Here is a 24,466-nt window from a genome sequence, read left to right on the forward strand (position 1 = left end):
CTTATCGTGGTAACCATTTCATGATGTGTGTAAGTCAAATCATTATGCTGTATACCTTAAACTTACACAGTGCCGTATCTTAATTATATCTCAATAAAACCAGAAAAAAAGAAAAAAAAAAAAAAGGAGAGATGTTTTCAGAGCCCCTGAGGTTGGCTGGGTGGAAAGGGTCAGCTGGCCTCACTGCAGGGCTAGCCTCTCCCTCCCCTCTGGGCACCAACCTCCGAGCCTACGAGAGCTCCACCCCTGTACCCTGCTTGGTGAGGCCAGGAGGGCCCTTCTCAGCAAGACCTCGGCCTTCAGGACCACCCTCTTTAAACGTGCCATGAGAGTGTGCCAGACTGCTGCTCAAGGACATGGACACGACGAAACTCCCACTAAGCCAGGAGGAAGTCCTAGACTTCGGGACACTCTGCCCTCGGTCCGTCTGGTAATTACCCATTCCCAGCTTCCGGAACCTCAGTATTACTACAGACTTAACAAGCTGTTAATGGCCTTTGCCAGAAAAAATAAAAGAAAACACGAAGCAATCACCAAACCCAAGCAGCTCGAGTCCTGAACACTGGTTTTAAGGCCTCAAGTTGGAAAACACGAACTGCTTCCTAAGAGGCTACCCTGGGCCAAGCATCAGGCCAAGAACTTGAGCCTCCTCCTTTCAGCAACCGTACAAGGAAGTACTGGTCTCCTTCCATTTTACAGATGCACAGTCTCCAAGAATCAAGAGGGGTGGGTGGTGGGGTACTCCATCCTCTTGTGTCCCTTAGACACCCCCCCAACCCCCCAGACATCCTGGAAGTCCAAGGCCACTGCTGATTTCCACACCAAGAGGATCTCTAGTGTGTGGCTGAGGAATCTGAGAGTTTCTGACTCAGGAGAGGGAACGCTTGGCTTTCAGACCCTGCCACCCCTCCCACGGGTTCCTGCGGAGGTCAGCTCAAGCCAGCCGCCCGGCAGGAAGGGGCCACTCTGGGAGCTTAAAAGGAGCTGGTGAAAACACAAGCTCTGGGGGATTTGAGGAAAGAAAAGAAAACTGGAGCTGCAATTGGTGTGGGCTTGCTTCCTCTTAGGATTAAGGGGCCGACGAAAGACAAGGACCTCCCTAAAAATCTTTCAACGCCACAGATGTTGCAGCCATCACCGAGAAGACTGCGGCAGCTGGGTGTGCTGTAAATACAATTCCAGACAGAGTGGAGGGCCGTGGGGTGTGGCAGACGCCTCTTCCTCCAAAAGGGAGGCATGTGTGCGTGAGTGGGGGCATGACCTCACGCCCAGGGAACCGGAAACCTGTGCAGGGGCCCAGAGCATCCCAACACTGACAAGCAGGAGTGGGAGAGACAAGCAGGCCTCCAGGCAGGGCAGAAACGAAGGGAAGGAACACCCTCGAACAAAATCCTCCTGCTCTCACTGTGAAATGCCCCTTCTCCTTACTCGGACTTCTGGCTTTAGATAGTCAGATACCGGAGAATTCCCAAGGAAGGCAGAGCACAAACTCTCTGCCACGGCGCCTGCAGGACCCAGAGCCGCGTTCAAACACTCAGAAGAGCGGGAGCCAACTGTGAGAAGGTGCTGGGACAGGGATGGCCTGCCAGACCCCTGCCTGATGGTGCTGTGGGACCCGGGACCTGTGGGTACAGAGCTGCACCCCAAGGAGCGACCACTGTGTTGCTGCTATAAAGGGGTGCGCAGGGCACTTGAGACAATTTCCTCTAGAGGTTTCTAAACTGTCCTTTTTGGCAGTGGAGCCCCTCTGGGCAAAAGAAAGCTTAGGCAGGAGCTTGGTATATGAAAATGGCAAAAGCTCTGAGTGGAAGGGAGCACCGGGGCCCTGGCCGGCCTGGCTCCTCGCAGCTGGATGGTACCACCAAGAACCACGGCTACAGATTCACCCCCCACTGGACTGGGGGGGACGCTGAGCCTGCTGGGGCCACCGAGGTGAAAGTGATTCGTCCAAAGTCAGACAACTGGTGAGCTGCAGGCAGAATAATGCAATATCCTGCCTTGGGTCCCAGCAAACTGTGACCGTTGAGCCGGCTCAGGACCACCCTACCTCCCAAAGGTGGGAGGAAGCTTTGGGGACCCACAACGCTGCTCGCGGACATAGACTCCTGCCTTCCAAATTCCTCAAATCCCTCCCATGGAAGGCTCCCAAATGCTCCTCTTCCCCAGCTCGCTGGGGGTCCCCTCAACTCTGCCAGGTGGGCTGCCCAGCTGTGGGCAGAACGGGCCGCTGGGGCCCTGGTCACGCCCTCTCCCCTCACCCCTCCAAGCTGCGAGACGTGGAAAGACTAACAGACTTGGAAAGAGGAGAGAAGGCGGGTGCACACAGATGGCCGGGAGATGGACAGACAGACAGGCGGTCAGTTACCTGTGGGCCGGGCCCCATAGGCCCCATGCCTCGGGGAGGGTTCATTCTCTGCATTGATCCTCCCATGTTGGGGTGCCCTGCGTGACAGAGCGGGTAAGCCGTGAGTGGCAGGAGGGGGAGGCAGACAGTGGTGGGGGGAAGCCCCTCCTGGTGCCCCCCCCCCCACCCGTGGCCCACCCTGCCTTGTCTACCTTGTTGTCGCGTGGGATCCATGGAATTGGGCAGCAGTGGCTGTGTCCCAGGAACTCCTCCCGGAGGCTGAAAGAGACGTAAGACCCGAGGTGAGAGGCTGCTCCCCGGAGCTGGGGACAGAGGGGAATGCACCTGCCTGCCCAGGCTCCCCACCTGACCATTTAGGGCCACCCATGGCCTCCCTGAGACCGCTCCTGCTGCCCGCCGGCTGGGGGGTCCCCGGGCAGCAGCAGTCAGCTCCAGCTGGTGTTATGGAAAACTGCAGCACGGGTGGGTCAGCATGGGTGCTTCGTCTTCGGGAGAGGAACCACGGCCCAGCGCTGCCGTCTCGGCAGGTCTGTGCACCTGCCAGAGCCCAGGCACACTCTGGCCGGGCCACCAGCCACACCCCCCTCAGAGGCAGCACTGCTCCCTCCCTCCCTTTTACCACCCAAACTCCAGCTGATGCAGTTTAGGCCAAACCCTGTCTCTCCTTTGCCTCGTGGAGAGTGGAGATGTAACTCGTTTTATCCCCAACTCCCAACTGTGGGGACCCGTGAGACCCACTAGCTAAAATCCTGCCACCGTGGGAGGTCCTTCTTCAAGGGGGCAGGGGAGGAGGTGGCTTTTGGGATTTAGATGAGGGAGCTCAGGTCCAGAGGCCTGAGGGCCCCCAGTCAGCCCTCAGTCACCTGCCGGCAGAGCCAGGAAGAACACCCAGGACTCTGGACCCAAGGGGTGGAGGAGCCGGCCTCTAGGAGAGGGTGAGCAGGATGCTGAGTGACAACCTGCCACCCAAAGCCTGGTGCCCGTGGCGCGTGCTGGTGTGACTACTACAGAGAAGATGAGGACGGGGCCAGCGGTCTCCTGAGTGAACGCCTGGCACACCGGCTACGAAAACCCCTTCAAAGCGATTTATTTGAGACTGAAGTTATTTCAGCTGCAATATGAAAAAGGAGGAAAGCAGAGCTGGGGGACGGGGAGGGAAAGGGAACTTCGCTTTTAGAACCCCACGCCTTAGGACTAAGCACGGGCCCTCGGCTTGGAGAGGAAAGCCTCTGTGAAAGCTGGGCACCTGTGACGGGGACCTCCACCCCCGCCCCCTGCTTCGCCCCCGGACTGTGCTGTGGGGATGATGGCCGAGTGGGGAGCGGATGGCCCAACAGGAAACTCCAAACCAGTTCTGGAATGAGGTGGTGGGAAACAAAGGGACAGCTTCTCACTGTTTAGCTTCAGAACGGGGTGTGCGCGTGTCTGGGGAGGGGAGGCTTCTGGGAGGGCCATGCTGCTTGAGCAGTGGCATCCGGCACCTGCCGCTTCCATCTGCCTGGGGCTGCGGAGAGTCTCTCTCTGTGGCCCTGGGTTTCAGCTGTTCCGACCTCCTGCTTTCTCCCAGCTCTGCTTCCTCCCCCGAGTTCCCAAGCTCTCAGTCACCTGGCTGGTTTGTGTCTGCCCACTTGGGGGTTTGGGATATTTCTCGAGCCTGGTTTCAGGACTCCGAGAGGACACAGGAAGACCTGCCACTGAGGCTGTTTGGTTTGGGGGCTCTTGGGATGTTGAGGTGCTGGGAGACCCCCACCCCGGGCCTTGGTAAGCCCCCATCTAACTCTGACGGAGCGGCCGTAGGGGGTTGGACAACCACTTCCTCTCCAGGTAGCCCAGTGTTGACCACCAGCTCTGGCCGGAGGCTCTTCCTTGGGTTCCCCCAACCCTGCTGTGTGTCAGAACTCAGGAGCAGAGCAGGGCTTCCCGGAGGCCCAGAAGGGACCCAGGAGTCACTTCCTTCACTGGAGTGACCCTGAAGTGAGGTAGTCTGGGCCTCCTCTACCAGGGAAGGAAGGAGTGCAACAAGCAAGGTAAAAGGGGCCGCACTGCAAGGGCTGAAGCCCTCAGGCGTGAGAAAGGAGAAAAATAACGGCTCATACATGGGACTGCAAGCACAAGCCGTGCACACACCCTGGGGGCCTGCTGGGGAGAGAGATGCTCTGGGGCCGTCCCACAGGCTCCTGGAACTAGGCCAGCGCCTCGCTTACAGCACCACGGGGCAGGCGCAGGAAGTGTCTGCCCAGTGAACGGACAAATCCCACCAGAATCTGCTGGGTCATTCAGCTGTGTGCCTGAGTCCATGGGTTGGGTGCGGTAGGGGCTCCGCTGGAATGTGACGTCAGGGCTGCCTGACAACCCCAGACTCTAGCCTTCCTCTCCTTAACCCTGCTGAACCCCACTGCTCACCGCCTACCCATCTACCCTGGGTTGAAACACCACAATGCTCTCTGTACAAGGCTCCAAACCCCTAGCCAGGGAGGCAGATGGAGGACGGCCTTGCAAGGCTTTAGGGTCAGGTCAACGACCCTGAGCTCCCAGTCTCCCTAAGTGCCCTTCTCATTGCCCTAACTCAGGAGGTCACGTGGGCCTGAGCTGCTTCTGCTTCCTCCTCCTGCCCTGGGGAAGGCTGAGCTAATGGGTGGCATAGAGGCTTCTGTGGAACCAGCAGCCCCAACTGAGGCACTCTCCAAGAGATGCCCAGGGGCAGTTCCTGGGACAGGGACACATCCCCACTTGGAGGAAAGAAATGTCTTGAGTCCACAGGAAGCTGGAAATCGGTATAGATTTCCAATGGGGGAGTGGTGGGGAGGCTGGCCCGACTGATTTGTAATGCGAGGTACAGATGATGGATTTATTCTCCATGTGCCCTCTTGGGCACCTGCTCATGCTTAATTGATAAATAGAAACAAACGTCTCCTCTCGTGTCCCTTAATTGCTGGAGGAAGGGCCACAATTATGATAAGGAAGCATCTGTTCCGTCCCTGGGGCAGAGGCCAGTATGGGCTAAGGAGAGCCCTGGGTGGGCAGGAGGGAAAGTTGCTGCTGGGGTCCGTGCATGTGATGGCGGAGAAGGCCCACTTGATGGCCTGTTAGAATCAAAGGCAAGGGGCGCACTTTTACACCTACGAAAGCTAACTGAACCTGGCGAGGTGGAGAGGAAACAGCACTGGGCCGGGAGCTGCAGACTGGCATGAGCCCAGCTCACTGAGATGCTTAAGGAAGTCACTGCTCCACCCTGAGCCTCTGTTTCCTCATCTATGATATATCCTAGGGTCCCTCTTTGCTCAAAAAAGCTGGGTCTCTTAATTATTGTCCGAATTTTTCCCCTTTATGTCAGAGAAAACAGGAAAGAAAAGATTTTGGGAGAAAAAAAATTAGTGGAAACTGGTAGGCTATTTAACTTTAAAATTGGAGTCCCCTGGTTATGAGCTTCTCTCCATAGTCCCTGTATTGTCTCACTCAGGAGTTTTCTTGCAGAGCCTTGAGAATGAAAGGGATCACATTCAGGTAATGCCAATCTAGCTGGTGACCTAACTCCCAGCTCCAAAGGCAACAAGGGCTGGATGTACTGGCACTGCTGGTCAGACTTTCTGAAGGGTTTCTGCAAGGTCACTCTAAGAATTATGTATACAAAGATGTATGGGCATGGAAATAAATTTCCCTGATTTTTTATTTAAAGTTTCTTTTAAGTCTGTCTACCCTAAAAATAAGATAATTCATCTTTACCTCTGCAGCTCTCTTCCCGCCCCTGGATGGGCTGAATCAGGTAGGGCAGCTGGGGACCGATTTCTCCAGACCACCTCGAATTGCCAACCCTAATGGGCCAGGATAAGGCCCACAACTCCAGGCTGAAAACCCCTCCCCATAAGCAGACCACTTTTCTAATTACATGAACAAATCCTTTCTTATTCTGAGCTGGGTCTGGGAAGCAGGCAGACGTTGCTTAAAAACTTACAAACGTCCTCCTCGCTGCATCCAGGCTCCTGATCTAAGCGTTCCTACTGGCCATTTCTCCCCTTAATAGCAGGATTGTATTTACCAGCCTTGGCAATTCTCAAAAGCTTCCAGGAAAAAATGCACGTTGTCAATTAACTTCATTAAGAAGGAAGACCCTTTTCCAAGAAGGGGCTGGAAGGGAGGGGCTGGGGCGTTACCACCTTCTCTAGAATAGTGGAAACCCTGCATTCCCCGCCTGCTGCTCCAGAACTGGCTGCCCAAAGCCCACCGGTAGAGGCAGGTGAAATGTTGAGAGGGGCTGCATGGGGACCTGTTTATAAGCCTCCCACATTAAAACTGTCCCTCCACCTCCCAGCCCTTCTCTCAGATTGTGATCTGAGTCCAAGTCCAGCCGGGTTCACGGGTGGCCGAGTGAGGGGAGAGAACATGAAAAGGTACAGTACCTGGTTTCCCATTCTGATCGGAGGCCGGGGGCCGCCTGCGTATCGCGGTGACATAAAAGGCTGCAATTACAGGGCATTAGTTCAATGACAGCCTGCACTCAGCGGTGACAGACAGAAATGCGCTCCTCTCCACAAAGTCCAGTTTTGTTACAACTAGTCATCTTTTAAACTCTCTTCCTCCCGGTGGCCTCTTCCCTCCGGGCAAAACTTCCTTTGGGTGGAGGGAGTGATAGGTGCATACACCCTGCACCTGTTAGCGGAGGTCTACTCTGGATGCCTGCCGGGGCAGCAACTGGGACCCGGCACAGGACGCGGAGGAACGGTTACAGCAATGCAGGGCAAAGGAGGAGACCTCTGCTCTTGGTAAGGGCAAGTGAAAGAATCGGAAAGGGACTTGTACAGAAAATTTTCAAGCGTGCAGACAAAGCTGGACGCGCGCTCACACGCACTCACAACACTGACAATGGGGGTGGGGAAGGGGAGCGCGGGGGAGGAGGTACACAATGAAAACAGTGAGGGTACAGCGGGCGCCCTAACTCAATGCGGGGGGTGGGGGTGGGGCGCAGGGGAATGGGCAAGAAAGCTTTCTCAGCAGCGAGAGTGCACAAAGAAAAGGCCAGGGATGCAGCTTTGGTTACAAACAATGGTTAACCAAACTCAAAAACCAAACCAAAAGTGAGAGGAAAAGACAAAAACGCAAAGGCCGCTGACAAGGTCACAGAAATAGTTTTCCTTTTCTTTTGGTTTCATATCCAAGCGGGATGTGATGTCCAAGGAATGAAGACTATCTTTAGGAAAAAAAGATATATTTTGGGGGGGAAAAAAGATCTCCTTGGTCAAATTTCCTCAAAGGCAATGGCTAGAGCACATTTTGATTTTTGTTTTTCCTCTGCTGGCTCTGTCCTCCTGGTGCCCCGCGCCCCCCGGCGGGCGGGCGAGCCACAGTGCGTTTACCTGACTGTGGGGTCCCATCATGCTGCTGGGATTGTGAGGTGGAGGCTGTGCGTGCGGCGAGGGCTGTGACCCCGGAGGACCCTGTGAGGCCAGACAGTAGAGGCAGGTTATAGATCACAGCACATGGAGAAGCGCAGGAGAAGCTTAAAAGAACAAAAATTAAACCAAAACGAAGGGCGGGCGGGCGTGCAGGCGGAGGGCTCTGGTTGGCGGGGAGGTGCAAGCTGCTGCTTGGGTCGCCGGCTCAACGGTGTGAACGGCGGGCAGGAGGGAGAGAAGCCGATAAACACATTCACGGGGGACTTACAGGCACGACAAATAAAATCAAGCTCCTTTGTGGAAGCACACGGGGGCGGGCCGTTGCAGCGGAGTTTGCCATGTTAAATACGTTGATTGAGATGGGGGCGGAGTGCAGGGACGCACAGAAACTGACCCACCCTGCAGGGCACCCACGAGCCGCCCCCGGGGAGGGGGGCTGCGGCTGCGGAAGGACCGGGAGGCCCTGCCCTCTGGGAGCTCCCGGGCTGGGTAGATGGAGACGGGTCCTGGGTCGTGGGCCAGGACCGGGTGACCAGTCTACCGAGGGGAGGGGCCCTGATGGATGAATGGGAACAGACAGGAGGAGCGAGGTGGTGCCAGAGACTGAACACATGGGGGACAAGAGGAGGAGACGGTCACCGGGCGCCCACTCAGCGCACTCATTAACACGCCTTCACTTGCAACTGGTCCCGTGACATGGGTTTCGCATTCCTATTTCCACCAATGACGAAACTGAGTCTCAAGGGATGAGGAGATTTGGCCATGGCCACATAACCGGTAGATGGTAGAGACAGGAGAAGCCCAATGGGTCCAAGGCTGACCCTGACCCCTGCAGCCAGACCTGAGCGGGTGTGTGCGGGAGCAGTGGGACAGGGCTCTCCATTCCAGCAACCCCCATCCCAAGCTGACCCCTGAAGCCCTGGGCTATGCTGGCCTCGACTCCCCACAGAAGAGATGAGCAGATGAGTTCCCTTAAACCACGGAGTTGGTCAAACCGTGGGCTGCAGCTCATTAGTGGATGGTGAAATCAATTCAGTGGGTTGCAGTCATTGTTTTTAAAAACACGGAACATGATAAAAATCAGAATAGAGGGCTTCCCTGGTGGCGCAGTGGTTAAGAATCCGCCTGCCGATGCAGGGGACACAGGTTCGAGCCCTGGTCCGCAAAGATCCCACATGCCGCGGAGCAACTAAGCCTGTGTGCTGCAACTACTGAGCCTGCGCTCTAGAGCCAGCGAACCACAACTACTGAGCCCGTGGGCCACAACTACTGAAGCCCGCGCACCTAGAGCCCGTGCTCCGCAACAAGAGAAGCCATCGCAACGAGAAGCACCCCACGCACCGCAACAAAGAGTAGCCCCCGCTCGCCGCAACTAGACAAAGCCCGTGTGCAGCAACGAAGACCCAACACAGACAAAAATAAATAAATACATAAATTTTAAAAATAGAAAATATTGGACAGCCTTGTGTGTTTTAAGGCAGATACTTTTCATTAATCTGTTTATAAATATACGTGTGTGTGTGTGTGTGTGTGTGTGTGTGTGTGTGTGTACTGGGTCACTGTGTCAAATGTATTTTCTACTGCGGGTCACAGTCAAAAAGCATGAAAATCCAGTCAGGGAAGTGCCCTGCTGCCCACTCGGGACGTTGGGAGTGGGGGGCCGTCCTGCTGATGAGGGCACACCCTAATTCACTCTTTGCACTGGGGGCTGTGCTGCTGCCCTTGGAAATTGAGAAAAATTCAAAACACGCGTGGGGGATGAGTGTGGTTTCATTAAGAAAGAGAGGGAGAAGGGCTCTTTGAGAGACCCAGGCAGGGTTTTCTTCCTCAGCCTCCTCCCTCGAAGCCAGGCTGCGCAGCCTGCTGCTGGCTCAGGAAGCAAAGCCCAGAGCTGGGAGAGGGCGGAGGGGTGGGCTCAGGCCGGCGGGCATGGAGACAGAGAGAGGTGTGCAGAGAGAGGCGAGGGGGCCATGCCCAGGACAGGCCTGGAGCTCCTCGGCCAAGTGAGGGGCTGCTCACTTCCCAAAAGCTCCGCGGAGCAGATGTTCCCCTACCTGCCACGCTACTAATTTCAACAAGTGTGTGTCTTTCTAGCGGCTGCCAGCAACGGCATGGTTTGTTACCATGAGCAATTTTCTTAATTAACAGACATTAATTAGCCATTTAGCAATTTTGCAAGCATTTGTTTAGCGGCTTTCCTAAACATGAATACCACTGTGATAATGGCACTGATTAGAGGGTCCCCTAATTAACAGTACAGGGAAGGAAAATTGAAATCACATAAATTAAAAAGGGAGGGGAAGTTAATGAAGGCGGGACATATTTGCACCTGCAAGTCTTTTGTACCGTGAAACTTGGGTGCAATGTAAACAAAATAAGATAATTTGAAGCCAACCTCCAAAAAAAGGAAAATGAAAAGAACGGAGGAGGAGGGTTCAAGGGTGAGGTCCAGTCTCCAAGAGGGGGCAAAGGCCTTCTGTCAGGTCCTCAGTTCTTGGCAGGAAGGAGTGCCTCCTCCCTCCCAGTCCTTCGCCGCCCTCCCTGGTAACATCGTGATCCTCAGGGCCAGCGGTGTGGCTCGGGCAGGTCCCTCACACCTGTGCACCCCGGCAGCCAGGGGAGATGAGGAGCAGCTGACTCGCTGAGTGGTCAGAGAAAAAGTAAGTAAAGCCCCTCAGACAGCCACAGACAGGGCCCTCGGTCAAAGCAGTCCTTGCTAAGGGCCAGCACTCAAACCCAAGTCTTGTCGTTCCAAGCTGCCCCTTGGCCCTGCGTTCCGGCTGCCTGGGCCCCCAGAGGTCCAGGGGGCAGGGCTGGCGTGTGTGCTTCACCTCTGCACCTCCCCCAGAAGCTCTCTGCAGGACCCTGCTGCCTGGGCCCTAATGAGTGGACAGGGAACAACTTGGCCTCCCTGCCGCTGCTTCAAGACAAACGGCAAGGAGTAGCAGTAAGGGAGTGTGGCTGGTCCCTTACTGCTACTCCTCTAGCTAGGGCTAGAGGCCCTAGCCCAGCAACTTCTCTGTCCTGGGGGGAGCTGTGGGGAGCAGGCTGGTAAGCCCTGAGAGGGGGCAGTGGTTCTGAAGTCTCTCCTCTGACTTGGAGCTGGGGTTTGGAGTGCCGAGGACACGGGAACCCTAGCCCAGGCCAGCCGGTCACCCAGAGAGAAAAGCCCACCACAGTCTGGACACAGGCGAAGATACAGCTCAGCGTTCACCTTCCCGGGGCATGAAGCTCCTCTCCCAGGCCCAGTCAGGGCGCCCAGGCTCTGCTTATGTACCTCCCAGCACGGTCCCCAGCACTACTGGGAACATCACAGCCAGAAAGCTTTTATTCCGTGCAGCCAGAAGCCCACCTTTGCCAATGGGTCACCCACATCCTCCCAAATCTCCATCCTCTGTACCTCTGCTGCCTCCACTCAGCCTGACAGCTCTCCGTCACTGTATCTGTGTCCGGGTTCTGTCCCTGAGACTGGATGCAACAGCGCAGGGAGGGCCCGGCACACTTGGCTTGTTCTCAGGAGCTGAGAATGGGGCTCCACAGTGGGAAAATGCTCGCTCGTGTAAAGATGATGACAGACGTGTTGCCCACCTCCACGAGGAGGTATGGCATCTGCTGCCCTGTGCTTTATTAAACCACAAAAACGTGTTCCTCTCTTTCCAGTCTGCATTCTCAACAAGAGACTGACAGGCAGGTTTAGAGAAAACAGACCTTTAGTCTTTTCAACTTGTTACCCACTCGAGCAAAAGGCTATGTAGGAGGCAGACAAAAAAAAAAAAAGAACTTGTTTTAAGATTCTGACCTTTGTTGGGATGTTGGCTTTTCTCTTCCCCAGATGCTGCACAGATCTGGCAGGCAGGTGGAGAGGACGGAGGTGGAAGGTGAGAGAGGGCGGGAGTCTTAAAGCTGGTAATACCGAGTGTTCTCACACAGGACAACTCTCCCCCCTCCCACCCGCCCTCACACTGCCAGTGGGGCCTTCCCTGGCTTCTACTTGCTGAAAGCTTTAGAAGAACCCAAAATAGGTGCATCTGGAAGCCTGCTTAGCCAGGATGACCCTCTGCAACCAGCTCCATTTAGACCATCTCCCTCACAGACCTTGGAGGCTTTTCATCCTAGGTGCTGCCCAATCAACCCTCCTGACATGCCAGAGAGATGGATACGGGCAGACATCTGAGGTGAGCAGAATATAGGGCTGGACCAGGCTGGGGGTCCCACCAGAAGCTTGGGGAGAACCATACCTGCCCAGCAGTCACCTGTTTGTTGGCAGCCCTGAAAGATCATCACTGCTTCCAATGCTCTTCGTTCATGGGGAAGAAGAGAGGCGCAGGACAGGGGTGTGATCTGTCCAAGGCCACACAGATGAAGCTGGCAGCTGAGCCACATCACCTAACTCCAGCCCAGGGCTTGCTCTCTTCATGGTATCACGTCCCCATCCATGCAGACAAAGAAACAGGGTTTGGAAAGAACTGGGTTCAAATCCTGACTCTGCCACTGACTGCGCTTCTCTCATCAGTGAAATGGGAACGATTACAGTAATAATAACGAAGCCACACCTGCCACACGGTACAGATGGCCTTCACTTGCATCAGCTCATGTCATCTCAACTCCTCACTGGAAGGGCTCTTAATTGCTCCACTTTATATAGCCAAAGAACTGAGGCTCAGCAAGGCGAAGCCACTTGACTTGGATTACAAAGCTATTAAGTGGTGGGTCCAGGCTAATTCTAGAGTCCTGGGCCGCCTAGCTGGTCCACCATTCTACAAGCCCGTGAGCAGTGCTCCTAGAGGCTGAAGGACTTGTGGGTGCACCCAGTCACTCACCCACATACATATCCTGGGTGCTGACCTTCCATGTGTCTGGCCAGCCCATGCTGGGGTGAGGGAGGGTCACATAAGTGCATTGGACTCGTCTTGGCCCTGAAAGCTCCCAGGCTAGCTGGGGAGAAGGATGAGGACACAGTGACAAACAGGCTGGAGTGTTGGTTTAAACTGCCATGGGTTCCAAGAGAAGGTGACAGGTAAACCAAAGCTCAGGGAGGCCACAGAACGGAGGCCAACAGGGAGCTGGGATGAGAACTGGGGGCCCCTGGCGGGTCAGAACTCTTTCCATCGTACAGTCCTGCCTCCATGGGGTGACGGCAAGGAGACCTGTGCCGAGGGGACACCCCAACTCGGGAAATCCCTGCCACTGAATCTGGGAAAAGGAAGGTGACTTGCCCACTTCCTGTCTGGGCCTCGCTCTGCCCCAGACCCTGTTAATGGACTTGCCATTCCCCTCAGACGTTACGGAAATACGTTAACTCCCGCACTTCCTTATTCTTTTTCCTGTCACTTCGGCACTGGGTGGCAGCCTCCGAGAGCCACTTAGGCAGGGCCCGGGGAGGCTCTGCTATGGACCATTCCACTAAAACCCTAGATGCTGACAGTTGAGTGAAAGTGCCTTTGCCATCCTCAACGTGGTGGGGAGCAGAGTACAACAGATCCAAGGTCTCTGCAGAAAAGCACCTCAGAACCGTCTGCAGGACCCACCTATGCACTCCCCCCTCCGAAGCTATCCTTGAGAGACATGCTTGTGCACAATGGGGAAAGCTTCCTGGCATCCATCCCAGCTCCTCCAGGACATGTGAGTACGGTTTCCTCATAAGGAAAATGGGATATTCTACAGGTATTGCAGGGAGGTGGTACAGCTGACGGTGCTAGGCACAGGTCCCCAAGCTTCCACAGTCCCCACGCCTGCTGCTCCAGAGCCACTCACAGCCCATTTACAGGGCTGTGGGATCGCCCTCCTCAGCCTGTTGAAAGCCCACACATCCTCCTTTGCGAAGCCTGGCCTATTCCACCCAGCCAGGTGCACTCCAAACGTGGTGCATCCTCTTTGGACATCCTGCCTTATTTGTGGATGCCACGTGGGCTCCTCCAGGGCAGTGACACAGTCCCCACGTGGACGTCCAGGGCAGGGCCTGAGCAGAGCAGTGAGGCGTGGCCAGCAGGCGGACCCCTCAGCCACAGTCAGCCAGCCCCTGGGTGGGCACATCTAACACTTTTGGGTTCAAGGAGCCAGGAGGAAACGTTCGTAACGACAGGAATGACCACGCTGGTCCTCTGAGCTAAAGACTCTTGGGAGTGAGGGAGGACAGTGCCGTAAAATTAAAAACCAAATAAAAAAGAAAATCTGTATTTATTTATTTTTTTTTTTTTTAAAGGAGAAAGGTAATAAAAGCTATATGCTAAGTTTAGTATTTCCAAAACTCACGGCTCCTTCGCCAAATGCCATCCCATATTCCCCAAAGCTGCCTTCAACCTGCCTGGACATCATGGACTCTCAAGAGAAACAGAGATGAGACTGAGTCCCAGGTTTTCTGGGTGCAGAGGTGGGCCAGTGGGGAGAACTCGGCTGTTAGAGCCCATGGCACTGGGGCTGGAGTCCTGCCTGACAGCCCCGGGCATGGGGCTGCTCCTCTGTAAGGAGCGAAGAATCCAGGTGACACTCTCCTTGCAGAAAAGCTGTGAGAGTGCTCTGGGAACAGCTGAACACCCCGTCATTACCATCAAGGCCAAATCTGCCTTTAGTCAGAAGGCCTTTGGGGAAAGGGGACTTGAAGTTTTAGGTTGCTAAGAAACAAAACGCTCCACACATCCCTGTTCCCCCCAGCCCCCGACTCCTGGGGATACTGGCCAGTCGTCTGGCAAGAATGCAGGGGTGGGTTTCATCAACTGGCAGCAGGAAACGGATGACCCGCATTACTGGTGACCTGTGCAATCCGCCCGTTGGGCGTGTTACTGTAACTGAGTGAATATAAAATTACATTAATTATACACATGGCAACAGGCATGCAACAGACAATCCAATTTGCTCCTTGGACAGGAATGCTGACAGGAAATGCCATAAGCCCATTCTGGGGAGAGGGCCAAGGTGTGCCCGTGTGCCACTGACATCCCAAATCTGTCAGCACGATGTGCCTCCACCCATAGCCTCCCTGTGGCAGGAGGCTGACCACCTGGCGGGGTCAAGGAGCTGCTGACATACAGCTCATCTCAGAAAAAGTTATTTCTCCATTTCGATCCATGGGAACAAACTTGTCAGGGACTCGGACAGTTGCCTTCCTATCCTGCTTCTATCTGTCCCCTCTGGGGAAGAGGCATCTTTACGTGTGGACGTGGGCAGTAGAGGCTGGAGACAGAGCTAAAGTTACCAACTCAAGGCTACAGGGGGCTGAGCTGGGCCACACCCAACCGTGGAGCTATGGCCAGGCTGCAGCACAGCCCTGAGAGCTCACAGTCAGGGGGCTGCCGGCCTCTGGGAGATGAGCCCACAGCAATCACGGCCCTCCGTGGGCACCAGGTAAGGTAGGTCTGACAAGTGGTGGTGGCCCATCTTCCTGGGATGGTGGGGAAGTTGTCAGTGAGAGAAGCAACAGTATACGACGTGTCTCCCTTGGAGTCACCTCGGCATAACCTCAGGAATCCTCAAAGCCACCGGGGTCCACTATGTTCAAGGATCAGCAAAAGACTCATTGATTTCTGGCTGAGCAAAGGCCCCAGCTGACCTCCCTCCTCCCCGTGCCTCTCCGAGGAGCCAGGACAGTGCTGGGCAGGTGGCGAGGGCGAGAGGTCTGTGCGCTTGTGAATCTGGCTTCCCGGGACGGGCCGCCAGGACACACCGCAGGAGGCACTCAGATCATGTTTTACTCAAGAGGTCCCATGGAGACAGAGACGCAGAATCAGCAGGCGACGGTTTTCAAAACAAAGGGAGGAAACATGGCAAATGAAAGTACAGGCGGCGTCCAAGACCTAACCACAGTCCCCCCCAATGCTGCTCCCTGAGTCTGCCCCAGCCCCGCGCACAGACGGGAAAGCCAAGCCCCAGGGACGTGGGCTCACTGGTCCCAAGTCCTGGCTTGGCGCCCTGCACCACACCCAGAGTGGAGGCTGGGGTCAGCAGCCGCACGAGGATCCCAAGAGCACGGCCACCACTGTGGCTGAGCTACAGGAAAAATCGGCAACCTATGGCTCAGGGCCAAATCTGGCCTGTCACCTGCTTTTGTAAATAAAGTTTTATTGGAACACAGCTACGCTCATTTGTGTACCGTCTGAGACTGCTTTCACGCTGTTATCAGTACAGTTGAGCAGTTGTGACAGAGATCAGATGGCCCACAAAGCCTGAAATATTTACTATCCAGCCCTTCACAGAAAAAGTTTGCTGACCCTTGAGCTTAGTAATGGTTTTCAAGACTGAAGAGGGAAAAAACTGGAGTCTTTTTAAATTCTCAAGGAAAAGCAAAACAGTGCTAGATCTACTTTCTGATTTTAACCTCACATCTCTTTTAATAAGATAAATGAAGCAAAAATTAACCCCGTTTTACAAAGGAGAACACTGAAGTCCAGCGACACAGCGTTATTTACCAGAGCCAGGATCTATGCCACTGACGACAAGAGAATAAGTGCCCGGATCCGGGGTCAGCAAACCTGAGTTCTGGTTCCCCCACCAACATGCCATGTGACCAATCTCTGAGCCCCGGTTTTCTGGGCCATTGGTCTTAAACAAGATGATCTTTCACTACTATAACACAATAACCAGCATTCATGACCAGCTGTTTGGTCCCAGAGCATCTCCTTGCTAACCATCTTCCCTGCGTTCATTCTTGCCACAATGCTGGGGAACACACTCTTCCCTCGCTCGCCAGCACGAAACGTTCTGGGGACTTGATTCCAACCCTGAATTCTTTCAGCAGGTTCGTGCTGTTTGACCCTCGCCTATGCAGTGAATTCAGAAGAATTCTCTAGGGTTACCTCAGGAAAGGGTTCTATCTACCTTGAAAGGCTGTGCTTGGGGTGGGGGAGGGGCAAGGAGAGGCGACTCTGCTTCCAGCTGCTGCTGCTAAACCCTTGAGGCCTCCCTGCTGAAGATTCTTTGTATGTACCTGTGTCCACAGAACTCAGCACTCTTTCCAGGGACACAGGAAAAAGCATTAATACGCAGAACTTATGAGCAGAACCCACGTCCACCTGGCAGTGCACCCAGCCACTGGGTCCCAGCACCCTGGGCTGAGTGTGCGCTACGCGCTGGAGACACAAAAATAAGCAGTACTCTGGCCTTCCCTGAGAGAGTCCCAGGCAGTGTGGAGAGAGCAAGGTGTAACTGTGACCGCAGCAGCATTCCAACAGAGGCAGGTACCAGGTGTGCGATTACAGAACCATCACATTGCGTAGGCAGGGCATGGAAGGATGAACAGGCGTCCTCTGGCAGAGCAGAAATGAAAGGGGCTTCTGGGCTGAGACTGGCATCTGTGTGGCAGAGGCAAGAGTGGGCGTGGTGCTGGGGGGGGCCTCATGCACAAGATGGTGACCCTGGGGCTGGGACCTTCAGGCTGAGGAGTGGGGTCATTCACCTTTGGGAGCTCGTGCAAGGGAGTGGTGATCAGACCTATGTCTTGGGAAGCACACATCCATCCCACTCCTTTCCAAAGATGTTTCTGTGCCCTTCCTCGAGTTAGAAATAAAGACCTGTGGCCACTGGAAAACAGTGAGTTCACAACTGGGGTGCTAATTCCCATCTCTTGCTAACTACACATGGAGTGTGTACCTGCTCCGCCACTAAGCCACACTACAGCCCTGAACAGCCAGCCCTCTTTAATGTTGGCGAGGGTTTCCGAGACCCAGTCCCAGCCATGTGGGTTTCTGGCCGACATCCGGATAGCACACTCTCTCCTCCCAGACGTCTACTGGTTGCAGTAGAGACCTGCTCTGTGGGTAAGTGGGAGAGGCAGAGACACACCCAGGATCCAGAGCCATGCCAATCCCGCAGAACACAGGGAGGACACGCCTACCTTGCCAAGAGAACCAAATCTCCCCCCCAGCCCCCAACAAAAGACTGCCTTTTGCTCTGAAAGTGGACAGGGCTGCAAAGACGCATCCCACTCCTGCCCGCCAGCCTCCACGCCACCTCTTGCCAACACTAAGGCTCCACTGTTCATCACGGCAGCGCAGTGAAGGCGAGGTGCATGCTAAAAAGGCACTGCCTCGTCCACCCAGATAATTCCTGCTCGACTTTAAGCTCTCTGGGCACATGCGTGCACACAGCCTTCCTGCCCTACCCCCTTATGCCCAGACAGACGATCCAAAAAGTACAGATTCGTCCTACCAACTAGGACAGGGAGACCAAGGCTGTGGAAGCTATAAATCCAGATGCTAGAATTCAACCCCAACTGTCCACTGGGCAGAAGAGGGCTGAGAAGGAAAACAGGAAAGTTGGCCAAGGTTTCCCCTTTAGTTTTGTGGCTTCCAGGATGACTGGGTGGTTTCTCGTGCCTCTTCTCCCCTGAGAAGCTTGGGGAATGGCCCAAGGTCTTGTCTTCCTTCCTTGGCTAAGGAGAAGCAACAGGATGGGGTGAGGGAAAGAACCAGGACACTGGGGAGAGACGGGCTGAGGAAGCCCGCCCACTGTCACCCAGGCAGTGGGCTTTGAAACCTGGAGCACCTCAGTGGCAACACGAGGGGCAGCCATGTGGAAGAGCTCTGGATTCATGGGCCAGGGGCACGTCTGCAGTCCCCTCCCAAACTCCCCAACCTCACCCGTAAAACAGGCCACCCCACCTCCCCACAGACAGCCACAGATACCGAGCGTCCAGTACTTCGTCCAGCGCTGGGGACCAGCCCTCACCACAGGGCAGCTGCCGATACACAGAGCTGTGCTCAGATCCTCTCCGCCCCAAAGAATCCTTCAGGAAGCCCCTCTTTCCCTGACTAGACCTTCCTATTACCCCACTCCCAGGGAGCTGCCCCCTTGCCCACTAACATGTAACCTGTCCGAATCTGAGCTAGTCTCAGGCTGGACTCATGGCCCTCACCAACCCCACCTGATGTGGGGTGCTCTTCAGCCAACTCCACAAAAGTCATCTGGCCCCTGAAGTGCCCCCCAAAGCCCTTGATGCCCCCAGAGGACAGGGCCTGGGCTGCTTCTGTTTACCACTGCACCTCCCATGTCTACTCCTTCTAACGTTACATTCTTCTGATGGGCAGACTGAGGCCCAGAAAGATAAAGGCACCGCCCCAGAACAGACTGCAAGTCTCCAAACTCTTAGACCCTTTCCATAACTCCAGAATAAGTCTCTCGGAGTTAGATATTATAATTGATCTGACGAAGGGGCACTTAATCAGATTCACATTTTGGGTGTACATTTTTTTACCTTGAGGCATGGATGGGACAAGACTTTGTCAAAGTCTTCTTGAATAAAAATGACTCGAGACTGAAGAGGCTTCAAGGAGGGGAGGGGAGAATTCTGCAATCTGCAGAAGAGGCCCTGCAGACGTGCTGGGCGGGGCAGGGCTGGGTCTGAGAGCAAAAGCTCTGGCCCTTGTCCCAGGAACCAAGAGCTGGTTCAACAACAGGGTGAGGGTAGCAGGGGCTAGATCACAAAGAGGTCTGGATGTCGTAAAAAGAGCCTGGACTTTATTCTTTTAACGAAGGGATACCACTGACAAGAAGAAGACCACTTGACGGAGGGGATGAGCCACTCCACTGACCTGCAGAGAGCCCAGGCTGGAGTCTGCCACGCAGACCAGGAACACCTGGCGCCAGGGACTGCCTTGCCTCCCAGCCCTGGGAGCCGAGCAGGGCCAGGCGGAGAGCTGTCCCTCCTGGATGTATGTGGAACGGATGCCCAGAAACCAGCCCCTGGGAAGGAGCCCTTGTGAAGACACCTGATCTGCCTTTCATTCTGAACACATTCCCAAACTCAGAGCTGGTGAAGCAGGTAGAGTTGTTCCTGTTTCACAGGTGAGGAAACTGAAACTCCAGTGATACCCAGGTGAGTCACTAGTGACAGAACTCAGGAGTAGTCAGCCCTCCACATCCACGGCGGCAGAACCCGACGACAGGGAGACAGACTGCACTTGGCCATTTGATATAAGGGACTTGAGCATCCACAGACTTTGGTATCGGCGAGGGGTACTGGGACCAATCTCCCCGTGGGTACCGAGGGACAACGGCAGAAGCAAAGACCCAGCCCCCTGGGCGAAGAGCTGACAGTAACTCACAATAGCAAGCTCACCCTGATGAGCTTGGCAGGAACAGGGCCAGAGGCTTTTGGACATACAACCTGCTTTCCTGCTTCCACCTCCCCTGTCAGCTCCTGTCGGTGGACCAGGGACAAGGAGTCAAGGTGGCAGGGCCCAAGGGGACCGCCACGTGGGCAGGGTTAAGGAAGGTGACACGTTAGGGGACCAAATAAGACCCGGTGCTTAGCAGGTGCCAGAAACGTCAGTCTAACCGAAGGGTTAAGCACTAAAAAGCCAATCAACCTCGAGAATACCCCGAACCTCTGCCACACTTCACTGCCACCAAGGCTGTACTGAGCCCGAGATTCCTTATGGAAAAAGAAGAAAACTCACGGCGACCCTTGCTCCTGGTTGAGCTGAAGACCTACCTCCATCCTGGCCTCTAGCTCGCAGAAAAGAACAGCCCAGGACACCCCTGCCCGTATCCACAACACAGGAGAGCCAGAGTGTTTACCCGCGCCAGGCAGGGCTTCACAGGCATCATCTCGTGGTGTCCTCATATCCGCCCCAAGAGATAGTGGGTATATCTTCACCCCAACCTGTCAGGTGAAGCAGCTGAGGTTCACAGAGTTTAATGGACTTTCCCAAGGCAACCAACGTGCCAACCCAGGCTGCATGACCCCAGGGCTGTCAGGAAGCACGTTTAGAGAGGGTGAGGGAGGGATGGGACACACAGGGGGGCAGATGAACTAACAGGCACGTGGAAGCTCCAGGGGCCCAGCCGCTGGGCTTCTGACCATTGGTCAACACTGGGTCACGTTTCCACGGCAGTAATAAACCATCACTGAACATGAGTGTATAGTCAATCCTCACCAGTGCTCTGAAAAGGAAGCACTGCAATGTGCCAAACGACTGCTTCCCAGCACAGCCGAGGAGATCAGTGCCTAGAGAGCTCGGATAACCCGCCCAGAACACGTCACCAGGAGCAGCAGTGGGCTGTCTTGCTCCAAAGCCCCTGCTCACAGCCACTGAGCATTGACAACCCTCTTTGGCCAGGCCTCTCCTGCAGCTGGGTGCCCTCTGCTCCCCTCCACTGCAGACACAGCTGAAGTGGTGTCCCCAGGGTCAGGGAGCCCCTTAGAGAGCCCAGCACGAAGAGACACTTCACGAAAGCCATGGCCCCACCCGTGCTCTTAAAAAAGTCTAATCCCACCCTTTTGGTCTTAGCAAGAGATGGGGCTTCCTGGAACCCAGAGGTGGGCCTAGGCCAGGGGCATCACTGATTCCAAGGCCTTCGTTTAAGGGAAGGAGCTTGTCAGGGAAAGGTCAGCTGGGGAGTTAATCTAGGCAGAAACAGGACATGAACCCCAAATCCACACTATGGGTCTCCTGCTATGTCCCCAGCTCTTAGAAGAGCACCTCCGCAAGATGAGAGAAAGCCCTCTGACCACCCGGTCTGGGCCCAAGGCCCTGGGCCCAGCCCAGACTCCTCAAAGGGCACTTTCCTTTCAGGGCAGCACGATCTCATTCAGGGGGTCTATCTCAATCCACGTCATGCCAAGGTGTGTTAATTCCAGGATTCCGCTGGAATTCCCTTCCTCAAACCTCTTCTGCTACAGGGCTGAAAAATTTGATTTTTTTTTTTAAAAGAAAAATACCCTCAGCATGATTTGTGGAGAAGGAAGCAAGAGCTGAGGAAGGTCTACCCCACCCCCTGCCCCCCACCTGTGAGAGGTGGGGAACTCTTCTGGGGGAACGGAGGCACCCATGGCAGAGCAGCTCTCCAGCACGGGGGGAGAAGTGCAATTCTAAGAGAAACCCAGGTCCAAAGGGGAGAAGGATAAACCAGCCCAAGCTCTTAACAAACCAGAGGTGAAGGTGCTGCTGACACCAATCCTCGGGCATCAGATCCACAGAAGTCAGAGATTCCGGCGTCGGTTTAGAGCTCAAGAGAAGAGGCCCGGGGGGGGGGGGGGGCGGGTCGTGGCCCCGGGGGTCTCCCGGGGCGGGAGAAGCAGCAGCTGAGCACAGCCCCTGGGCCTCCCACGTCTGAGGGTCCCTCCGGAGCCTCTCCCCTGCCTCTCCCTGGAGAGGGATTGGAGTCAGGACGGCTCTGGGGCAGCAGGGGCAGGCAGCAGGGCTGGCTGCAGCCCACGCGATCCCGGGTGTGGGGCTGGCTCCACGACAGGGGGCGGTCGAGGCCTGAGGAGCCGCCGGGTGCTTTGTTACTGAGCAAACCTCCCAGGCACTGACTGCTGATGCATAGCTAACAGGGTGGCAGACACTGATTTATGTTCAACTTTCCATTTCATCAGCGAGAGTGGAGTTCACATTTTGGGGAGGGGGAGGCGGCCTGCGTGTGCAGACGCAAACATGCCCACGCGTGCACTCAGGCACAAGCATCGGTCACGGCGGCAACTTTTTTTCCCCCTTTTTAGGAGGAAGGGCAAGGGGGCGAGGCAGCCTGGCACGTCAGGAGTAACCTTTTGTCCACGGTTGCTAGGAGCCCCGGCCGGTCATCTGCCGCTGGGCAGACGTTAGGCACCAGGCTGGTTGCCGGGCGGGGCGGGAGCACAGACTGACCTTTGTGGAGGTAGTGTTGGCAAGAAAGAAAGTCTTTTTTCCCCCTCTCTCCTGCCCTGGCCTTTCCGCACAGGCCGGGTGAACGTGGGGCAACGTCTGCGAGTGGGTCCACGGCAGGGAAGGGAGGAACAGCCCGGTGCACAACGCTTCAGAGTGGCAGGGGTTCATAAAGGCCTCTTGGGCACCCCTCGCTAGAGTGATGAGCAAACTAAGGTCCAGACAGGGGAGGGTGGCCCCCCAAGGACACACAGCAGTTTGGCAACAGCGGGGCTGGACTCAAAGCAGGCATCCACCTCCCAGGGTAGGGGTCTTCAGGCTTAAAGGCTGCCCCTGGCTTCATCTCAGTAACGGGAGGGGCGGGGGGGGTTCCGCTGTTGCAGGCAGCAAGTCAGTTTGGAAGAGGCGGGGGCTCGGGGTGGGAACAACAAGCGCTCCCACCTCCAGCCGTGGCCCAGGGCCCAGCGTTTGCGGCGCCCCGCCTCTGCTCTAATCCTTCTCAGCGGGGGTGACCCTGCCTTCTGTCAGTCTGGAGGCAGACAGCAGGGCGAGGGGCGGGGACGAGGGGGTGCTTCTGTCCCCCGGAGGACCCCGCCTGCTCACCCGGGACACAGCTCCTCTGTCCGTTCCCATGGACCGGTGCACCTATCAGATCCCCTCCGCCCACAGGGAAGCAGACAGGGCAAGGGGCTGGGGTCAGAGAGCCGGCCCAGAAAGGGGAGGAATCTGCTCCCCAGCAGACAGGGAGTTCCTCAAGAAGCTCCGAACCCCACCACCCCGCCCAGGCCTCTCTTCCCTGAGCAGCACTCTGGCCAAGCTGAGCCTCGCTTTCCTCACCCAGACAGTGGGATGCTAGCAGCTCTCAGGCCTACCTGACAGGCAAATGAGATCACAGACGGGGCGCCTTCGCTGACCTGGAGGGTGCTCCACCAGCAACTATGAGAGGGCTTCGGCCAGTTCCACTTTAGGACCTGCGAGCACGGCTGGGGAGGCCAGGAAGGGCTAGCCTGGGCAGCCACGGGACCACATACGGGGTCTTGTCCCCTGCAGAGGGAAGGCTCCAACAGGGTAGGAGGTACCGGACACTCGGCAAGAGGCTGACTCTCAGCCCCACACCTGCCTCCTGCTCTGCCCTACCCCACACCTCAAGCCAAAGCAGGCCTCCTCCTGGCCCTGCTCCCCACGCCCCCCGCCCCAGCTAAAACATCCAGCGAGGGGTCACCCGTCGAGGGCAGGGGGCACCAGCCATCGCACTCAGTCACCACTCCAGCTCAGGCCTGGCCACCTCCCATGGGGACCACAGCCTGGGCTTCACACCTCCATGCTGGCCATCCTGCCATGAGCCCAGCCCCTCTAGGCCACTGGTGCTCTTCCTGGGACCATGTCACTCCCCTTCTTAGGGACCTTCCACGGCGCCCCTCTGTCTTTAAGTTCAAGTCCTTTGTGTGTCTGTCTGGACCTCCTGCCATCCCAAACTTACCCTTTCACATCCACGCCCAGGCACACTGGCTCCTCTGTGTAATCACCCCTGCCTCCTTCACCAGACAGTCTGTATGAGCCACTGAGGGCAGGGTCCCTGGCTGCCTCCTTAGTCTGCAGTGCTCAGCACGGCTGGGTGGCTGGGAGGTCGCTGAGCCCTTAAGAGACCATGTCTGGCCGATGAGCTAACAAGAAGCCGGGGCCAGGCCTCACATGGTTCTAGCCTCAGATTCACCAGCTGTCCAGTGGGGATCTGGGCCCTCACCCATCAAGTCCTCCCTAGTAGCAGGCTTTGAAAGCCACAAAAACAAGGTGGTTTAATTCTTCCCAAGTCTCCCCTAGTCCCAGACTTGCCCTCATCAGCACAGAGTAGTCCTTCCTGTTGCAGCAGCTTTCTGGCAGGAAGAACGTCAGCTCACTCTGCTGCTGCCTGCTTCCCGCTGGACAGGAAGGCAGGAAACGGCCCAGCTCTTGCGAACTGCCCGAGCTGCTGCTGCCGGCATGTTCTCATCTGCTGGGCTTTGATCTTCCCTGGAAACACATCACCCCACCCCAAGGCTCACAGTCCTCAAGGATCTCTGCTGGGCATCTAGTCTCTGCTTGGTTACCACCAGTGTCAAGGAGCTCACTACTTCATCATTAAATGAGCAGGTGGT

General features: G+C 55.9%; 1 protein-coding gene across 10 annotated transcripts in view; it reads right to left on the bottom strand.

The window, feature by feature from the left end:
- Window positions 1-24,466, bottom strand: part of SSBP3 (single stranded DNA binding protein 3) — a 164,725-nt gene that overhangs the window by 20,367 nt on the left and 119,892 nt on the right. For 4 of the 10 annotated variants that reach the window (XM_067726251.1, XM_067726252.1, XM_067726257.1 and 1 more), the window contains 4 exons: window positions 7,717-7,797; window positions 6,763-6,822; window positions 2,557-2,623; window positions 2,366-2,442 (listed from right to left, as the gene is read on the bottom strand). In XM_067726251.1, the coding sequence (XP_067582352.1) occupies window positions 2,366-2,442; window positions 2,557-2,623; window positions 6,763-6,822; window positions 7,717-7,797 (285 nt within the window). The remainder of the gene's footprint in view (window positions 1-2,365; window positions 2,443-2,556; window positions 2,624-6,762; window positions 6,823-7,716; window positions 7,798-24,466) is intronic. The other 6 variants (XM_067726253.1, XM_067726254.1, XM_067726258.1 and 3 more) reach the window with 2 other exon arrangements.

This window comes from Pseudorca crassidens, chromosome 2, assembly GCF_039906515.1.
Source record: "Pseudorca crassidens isolate mPseCra1 chromosome 2, mPseCra1.hap1, whole genome shotgun sequence".
Classification (NCBI taxonomy): Eukaryota; Metazoa; Chordata; class Mammalia; order Artiodactyla; family Delphinidae; genus Pseudorca; species Pseudorca crassidens.